Consider the following 8,336-nt stretch of genomic DNA (forward strand, 5'->3'; position numbering starts at 1 on the left):
GAAACGTTTATTCAACGGTCAAAGACATTTCCTACAAAAACGGTCGTAGGAAAAGTTCCTCAAAAGGCGCGCCACTCAGGAAAATGTTCAGAACCAACACTGTTCACCTACAAATACAATTTTGGTAGGAAATGTTTGTCGGAAATGCAAGGAATTCTTGTAGTAGTCAAGTCGAAGTTTGGAACACAATTGATACTAAATTTAGGATTTTATGTTTATGGTGCAAATTTTAAAAGTTTATTGGTTTGTAAAATGCTATCAAAGTTTGATTTTAAGTTTTATGTTACAATTGTAAAGTATATTTGAGTTGGTAAATATGTAATCAGATAATTTTTAGTGAGTTTAAAGTTTATTTACAATAATAGTTTCCGCATTGGAAAATTATTTTTTAATTCCTTCAGCTTAAATGGGGTGTTACAATAAATTTCTGATAATTTACAATTTTATCTTAGGGAAAAAAATTCAAGTAAAAAAATTTTAATTTTAAAATATATATTCGTTATTTGAAAAGAAATATAAAAAAAATAGCTAGTAGGGCTAAAATTCCAAATTTTAAAATAAAAAATGGTTAAAATTCAAATTAAGTTAAAATAGGAGAGTTAAAATTTCATTTAAGCCTTATTCGGTTTGTACTTGCTGGTCTAACCTCAGTTTCATGGTGTGGTCTTGCATTCTTTTAATCTGAATGTCTATCCAGTCAATCAGTTGATAGTCTAAGCGAGGGTAAGAGTTATAATCTTATCCCCGTATTGTCCATGCCACCGGGGTTCAGTCGTGTGTATCAAAGCTTAGATAAAGTTTTCTTTAAGATGAAATGTAGTTTTTACCTGAAGCCGAGAGTTGATAAGATAATAATGTTTTCATAATAATATTTATTTATTGTTGGTTGCATATAAAAAAGGACAAGAATCGTTTTCAAGAGAATCTTATACTTAAATCAACGAAAGGATATCCATACAAATTAATTTAATTTTCCCTCGAAACTTTAAAATCTTATCAAGTGTGTTGATCATGGCATCCAAAATGCATGTTACTCCTAGGCCAGTTTTAGAGATCTATCATCATAAGGCCATGCCTTCCTTGTTTTAGATTTTGTTTTGCTTGAAGGGTACCCTCCTTTTGCATTGCTTTTCTTTTTATCTATATTTCGGTGTTGCCTTGGCTCACCTCATAGAGAGAAGTAAAATACAGATGTCGTATTTTTTGTCGATAGAATGATGTTTATATAACATAGCTCTAAAAAAACACAAATGACACAAATAAAAATACTTGACATATACTACTATTGGGTTGAAAACGTACAGAACATGAAAGTTACATCACATACAAATGAATCTCTATGATCACATAAGAACTCAACATCACTTTTTTTACTAACTTTCAATCTTGACACTTTGCTTGACAGGTCCTTATCATTTGAACCTAGAACTTAAATAATACAAAGTCACTCCAACATTTAAAATTACATAACCAAACATGCATTCAAATTCACATTACTTTCTCGGTCTTAAATATAAATAAAAAGGTACACATATTTGGCTTGATCCAAATACATGTAACTTTTCTATTATATTTATTTAAGATCGATAGACATATTTTTTTTATTGAAATCAAATTTTAAACCTTTAAGATACACAGGTCCATTTAAAAGATTGCAATTCTATCGGACCCTTCTGCAATTGCTCCGGATCTCGCCTTGCGTCCCGATAAGAGGCTTCAAATTTCCCATCTTAATCAAAGAAGCCTTAAAATCTCTAGCAAAAGCCAAAGGGCTCTTGCTATATAGCTCCACCAATTTGTCACTTTCACGACCTTTTCCGCTAAACAATTGTTGATCAGAATGAAGAAGACCCTTTTTATATACCAAATCTGTATAATATGTTGTGTCAACTCTTAAAGGAGTTGCATCAAGTGGTGTTAAATTGTTGTCTCCACCTTTTCTAGGACATGTCTTTCTTAAAGATGCTGCAAAGCTAGGATCAATGTTTGTTTCATTGTAGATTCTGTTCCTAAAAAAGTTACATTTAGCAAATCCTATAGTGTGGCCACCAGAAAGTGCTACAAGGTCTCTTACATTTAATCCATGTGATTTGAAATTGGAAATAAGCTGTGAAAAGCTGAATGATGGAGGAGGGAGATTTGAATTTGCAGCTGCTTTGCTTGCTGTTCTTGCATCTCTTCTTCCCAGTAACACATTGTAGAAAAGTTGTGGACCTCCTAGCTGTTAAAAGTGACACAATTGCACATTATGTAACATTACCTAATGGGAGATGAATGTAATTTCTCTCAAACAACTAACTGTTTAAAAAATATAAGAGATAATGTCTATAGCACGACACTTCAGATTGAAAAAATGACTTGTGTCTGACACGTAATAGTAAGAAACATCGACATGATATCCACATATGCAGATATACTAAATTATTTGCATTTTTTTTTTTTAAAATTACTAATGTTTAATGTATCGGTGTGAATGTCGTGTCCGATGTCTTTGAGTTCGTGTTCGTTTAAGCATATGATAACTTGCTACAATTATGAGAATGAGAGTGAAAGATTAATTTGAGTAACACTTACTATAGCTACAGAATCACGAGCTGCTATGGCTAAAATATCAGCACAAGAGACCACGGGACGTTTACAAGCTTTATCAACAGCTGCTTTGATATCATCAACCACAGAAAATCCTCTGATTGAATTTATATTTGGAAAAGCTGTCTTCTCCCCTGTGAAATTTTTGGTATCATCTAGCAGAACTGATCCATCACAGCCCTGAAATTTCAATCATTGATATTAATTAGTTCAGTAAATTAAGCTCTAAAATATGTGCCATATTCATATATTTATCCTTATATTTAAATATTAAATGTGTTTTTGAATTAGTACATTTTATTATATGAGAAATGTTCTTACTTAAACTACCAATTGTCGAAAATTTTAGCTAAGTTCAGTGTTACATTCGAGTTAAGATCCAATTGCTCGAGAGAATCCAAATTCAAATTTTAAATAAATATCTTTTCATCAAATTTTATTTACCTCGTGTCGAACCATTAGATTATTGATATGTCTCCTTTCCTTAGAAAATGGAGATTTAAGCGGAAAAAAGTCTTACATTATGGAAAATTGAAATTGAAATTTTCTTAAAGTTCAAATTAAATAAACTAAAGTTTTACATTAGAAAAATTAATTGTAGCTAGCAGCCAATGATTAGGTAAGACGGCATTTTCCTAAGAATTTTAAATTTCATATATGTTCTTGACAAATTATTTCTGTCTAGTGTATGTTTTTGCCCTACATAAAATAATTAAGTGTCAATTATTGCCAGCATATTGATATGATATATGCATAATAAGAGAGTGACAATAATAAAAGGGTTGGTACTTGGTAGGACCAATTGGTCTAAAGTCTCTGATCTATGCATGTGTAAAAAAACATAGTTCAACTATTACAAAGTTTGGAAAGGAATATTTTAGGGACGGAATATTACACTGACAAATGGCTCACGCTCACTATATTTTACTTTATCAGTGGTTAATTAATAGAGTTTAATGAATATGCATATGTCAATGTAAATTAATTTTACAGTGACATCTAATAAAAATCGAGCATTTCTCCATGTTATATATTGTAGTGTAGTGAAGTGATTTGACGGAATAAACAGTTGTTATTAAATGTAGTGTAGTGAAGTGATTTGACGGAGTAGTGTAGAATTAGTTTATAATGTTTGTGCATATACAGTAGTTTTTTCTAATTAATATTTACACTATATTACACTCACTTTCAGATTGGATTAAATAGTTACTGAAATAAACCTTGTAATATTTATAAATCAAAAAAGATGTAATTCATCCTTATATAAAATTGACTTGTAATCTGTTTCAATCCGAGTATACTTATTAGAAAGATTTTTAGATGCTTGTAATTAAGGAAATAAAGTCTCGTGTTCGAGCTTGGTGAATGGAAAACTATAGTTGGAAGCGGAAACCTCACAAAAATATGGTCAACCAATTTACATATTAGATTACTATTTTTTTTTTGGTTAGGCAGCTTAATGACTATAAAATTCGGGAGGGGATTCTCTCCCGTGAAGTTTCCCTCATGTGAAATCCCATCCATCTATTTTTTTCTATATTACATTTACTTTTCATTATTAAAAAATTATGAAGGGCAGGGATGCACAATGGAGGCCCTCCAGTCAAAATTCCACCAGAGAGGAACCTTACCCATAAAATTCACTATTAAACTAAATAAATAAAATGTTCAGAGTTCGTTCTCTAGCCCCTTACATATAAAATTCGATGTCCTACCAACTGAATTAAGTTTACGTTAACATATTACTATTTATTAACAAGATTGGTGGATACTTCGCACCAATAATTAATATGGTTTTTCAAACAAAAAATGTATCTTATGGTAGACTTATTTATTCTAAAGTCCAAACAATATGTAATATATTATAAGTTTTGGGTTCGATCTACAGCTTATTGTAAAAAAAAAAAAACTTGGTGAACCTCCGATGACAACAATAATTTACTCTCGTGTTTTAGGGTCTAAAGATGCCATGCCACATAATGGCAGAGTCCTTCATTTATAATTTCTTAACATATTTTGAGTGTCCACAATCGAGTCTAATTTTCTTTTTGTAGTCCTCTATTTATTTTGAGTCCTCCATTTATTTTTAATATTTAGGACTTATAATTTAGGACGGAGAATATTTTTTTTAATCTTCAACAAATAGAAGAACGATTATTACATGCATGGAGACCATGTCATCCTCTCTAATGGGGCAAAATAAGAACTTTTCAAGTATATATATAATAAGTACAAACGTAAAAACCAAAATTGTAGATTGTTTTGGTGTAACTTTTTAAGTTAGATTAAAAGTTTGTTTTCATCATCACTAGGAAACAATATTTATAGAACCACAAAATCAATTAAAAAATACAAAATAATCAAAAATACCAAAATTATGTTTATTCAAAGGATAATAGTAACCACTTCTCATATTCTACACCGTGCACTAACACTTCAGAATTGTGGATTTTTTTATTTACTTTTTTTGTAAATAAAGTATATCTTACGTGTAATTATAAAGACTAATCCTAAATTATAAAATTATTACAATATGGACAAAACAATTATTGATAGTCGTTAATGTGATACATATTTAAAGATATATACTACTAATGTTAATTGTTAATAGATGTTCAACTTCTTGCTAATTTAGCATAAAGAATGTTTAATAATTAATTAATATAGTAACTTACATTAACGAAGCAGTCATGAAAATGCAAACGTAGAAGAGATGCACCAATACGTTTTTCCTTAAGAATTGCTTGATGAACAACTGACTTTATGACTGGTAATGCTTGAGGGCAAACATTATCATAAAAATGAGGAGTGAGCAATGAGTTGGTAGGGATCAATAATGTGACCAAAGTCACCATAACAACAAATATTTGACTAGAAGCCATTATTATGTGGTTTTCTTTTGGCTAAGATATGGCTCTCTTAGCTTAGCCTAAGAGATGATTTATATAGATATAAGGTACATGGGTCATTGGTTTAATTTATGTAGTTTTCTACTAACTCTAATATTTTAGCTTATTACAACAAAATTATTGTGCCCTATACCATTGACTTTATAAGATTGGCTTCAAGTTGAACATACGTTATTAATATATTAATTAATCAATATTATTGTCTTAAATGGAAAAGGAAAAGCCACACATTGTAACCCGTGCTCAATTTTTTTTAAGGAAAATCCTGGCTGATGTTTTTGGAGCACTAGTTAAGAATACTCAATATAGTAAAGTTACATTAAAAATTGTGTAGTTAATATTTATAAAATATAAAATATATTTTTTTTTAATGCAAAACTTCCTTTTTTGTATTTTTAATTAGTGTCTCAGACACACTAATTAACATGGAAAACTAAGAACTAATAACACCTCAATACAATTGGTTAAGAGACTTTCACACTTTAAATAAGTTGTGGGTTTGTACAAAGAGAAAATTCAATCTAAAGAAGAGGACTAATTATCTTGAGTGCCAAAAAAATTCCAACTTAATGGAGATTAGTCACTATTAATTGCGATGAATACTTTGGGTCTGTTTGGTAAAAATAAGCTATAAGTTAGCTGATAGTTGAAAAGTTACCTTATAACTGATAGCTGAAAAGCTAACTAATTGAAATTAAAGTGTTTAGTAACATTAGCTTTTAAAGTGGTTAATAAATATAAAATGAAATTTTTTTTTGATGAGCAAAATAGTATTATAAGGGAATACAAGGGGTACTCAATCCCTTACAATGCAAAGCAAATTATAGTATGCTTTGAAAACAACCATAAGGATCAAAACACCACTCAGAAAAAGACAACAAAGAATGGCGTCCGGATCGACCACTAAACCAAACCCAAGATATAGCTTTATGTTGAGTATGCTTCATATATGCATCAGGAAGAGGCTGGGGGCGGCCCGGAGCTGACCAGATGTTTTGGGGGCCGCTAGGGGGGTGCGGGGGGCGATAGCCCCCCGCGGTATGGTACAAGGGTATTTTCGACATTCTCTTGTTATTATATATACCGCTTGTAACACTGAAACCCTAATTCATTCTTTCATCTAATAGAAACGAGCTGTAGCGAATTCTGCAGCCGGAGACGTACCTAAGGGGAACTCCGTTATCAAACTTCTTGTGTTCTTATTGTTTGCAATTTCGTTATTATTACCTTCTGTTACTATTTGTGCACAACAATTGGTATCAGTGATGACGCTTAATCCTGCGAAATTCGAAGTGGCAAGGTTCGACGGGACGGGCAATTTCGGATTATGGCAGAGAAGGGTTAAGGATCTGTTGGCGCAACAGAGTCTACAGAAGGCGTTGCGCGAGACGAAGCCGGCAGACATGGACGACACCGACTGGACAGAGATGAAGGAGAAGGCTGCGGGTTTGATACGCTTGTGCGTTTCAGACGAGGTCATGCATCATATCCTTGATCTAACAACTCCGAAGGAAGTTTGGGATAAATTGGAGAGTCAGTACATGGAGAAATCGCTTATGAACAAGTTGTACGCGAAAAAACGGTTGTACAGTCTCAAGATGGAGGAAGGATCAAATTTGCAACAACACGTCAACGTCTTCCAAAACATTCTCACCGATCTGACGAGGCTTGGGGTTCAGATGGACGATGAAGACAAGGCAATCATACTGTTGTGCTCGTTACCAGAGTCATACGACCACTTGGTGACTACCCTTACTTACGGTAAAGAGTCTATTACTCTCGCTTCGATTAGTTCTGCACTGTTGTCTCATAATCAAAGGAGGCATAACACAGAGGGCGGTAGTCAAGGCGACGGTTTGTATGTGAAGGGCGGTTCAGATCGTGGACGGAACAAGGGTAACACAGGTCCTGCAAAGAAGAGGAATAAATCTAAGAACAGGAAAACAGCAGAGTGCTACGGTTGTAAACAGATTGGCCATTGGAAGAGGGATTGTCCAAACAGAAAGCAAGGGGCATCAACTTCAGCCAATATAGTTCAAACTGATGACTCTGGCAGTGAGGGAGACTTACTTTGTGTTTCATCTAGCAAGTGCACAGATGCGTGGATTCTTGATTCTGGTTGCTCCTATCATATGACGCCGAATCGGGAGTGGTTCACTACATTCAGGTCAGGCAGTTTTGGTTTTGTTTATTTGGGTGATGATAAAGCTTGTGCTATCACTGGAATAGGGCAGATTAAAATTGCTATGGATGATGGTGGTGTGCGGACACTGAATGATGTTCGATATATTCCAGAATTGAGAAAGAACTTGATCTCCTTAGGTACTCTACAGGCACATGGTTACTCATACAGGTCTGATGGAGATAGGGATATCTTGAAGGTTAGCAAGGGTGCATTGACAGTGATGAGAGCAAAGAGGACTGCAGGTAACATCTACAAGCTGTTGGGGCATACTGTTGTAGGTGATGTTGCGTCGGTTGAGTTTGATAATGATGCAACAAAACTCTGGCATCTGCGTTTGGGTCATCTCAGTGAACGTGGGATGATAGAACTTCATAAGAGGAGTCTGTTGAAGGGTGTTCGTAGCTGCAAAATGGATTTATGCAAATATTGTGTTCTTGGGAAACAGTGTCGTGTTCGGTTCAAACCTGGGAAACACAAAACAGAAGGGATTCTTGATTATGTACATTCTGACGTGTGGGGACCAACTAGAGAAGCATCCATGGGAGGGTCAAGGTACTTTGTCACTTTTACTGATGATTTTTCTCGCAAGCTTTGGGTTTATTTCATGAAGCACAAATCTGAAGTCTTTTCAAAGTTCAAATTGTGGAAGGCAG

General features: G+C 33.5%; 1 protein-coding gene across 1 annotated transcript; it reads right to left on the reverse strand.

The window, feature by feature from the left end:
* Positions 1 to 1,299: 1,299 nt before the first annotated feature.
* On the reverse strand, positions 1,300 to 5,611 carry LOC123881753 (peroxidase P7-like). Its single transcript, XM_045930490.1, has 3 exons — positions 5,265 to 5,611; positions 2,575 to 2,769; positions 1,300 to 2,221 (listed from the first exon to the last, which is right to left on the reverse strand). Exons 1-3 carry the CDS (start codon positions 5,469 to 5,471, stop codon positions 1,661 to 1,663), a joined length of 963 nt encoding a protein of 320 aa, XP_045786446.1. The 5' UTR covers positions 5,472 to 5,611; the 3' UTR covers positions 1,300 to 1,660.
* Between the last annotated feature and the right edge of the window lie 2,725 nt (positions 5,612 to 8,336).

The sequence above is a fragment of the Trifolium pratense genome, linkage group LG4, assembly GCF_020283565.1.
Source record: "Trifolium pratense cultivar HEN17-A07 linkage group LG4, ARS_RC_1.1, whole genome shotgun sequence".
NCBI classification, from domain to species: Eukaryota; Viridiplantae; Streptophyta; class Magnoliopsida; order Fabales; family Fabaceae; genus Trifolium; species Trifolium pratense.

What these genes read in the sequence shown, in the direction of transcription:
- LOC123881753 (XM_045930490.1), bottom strand. Translation starts at nt 5,471, where the DNA reads ATGGCTTCTAGTCAAATATTTGTTGTTATGGTGACTTTGGTCACATTA. An exon ending in TTCATGACTGCTTCGTTAAT is followed by an intron (nt 2,770 to 5,264) that starts GTAAGTTACTAT and finishes TTGAAATTTCAG; the next exon opens with GGCTGTGATGGATCAGTTCT. An exon ending in CTCGTGATTCTGTAGCTATA is followed by an intron (nt 2,222 to 2,574) that starts GTAAGTGTTACT and finishes CACTTTTAACAG; the next exon opens with CTAGGAGGTCCACAACTTTT.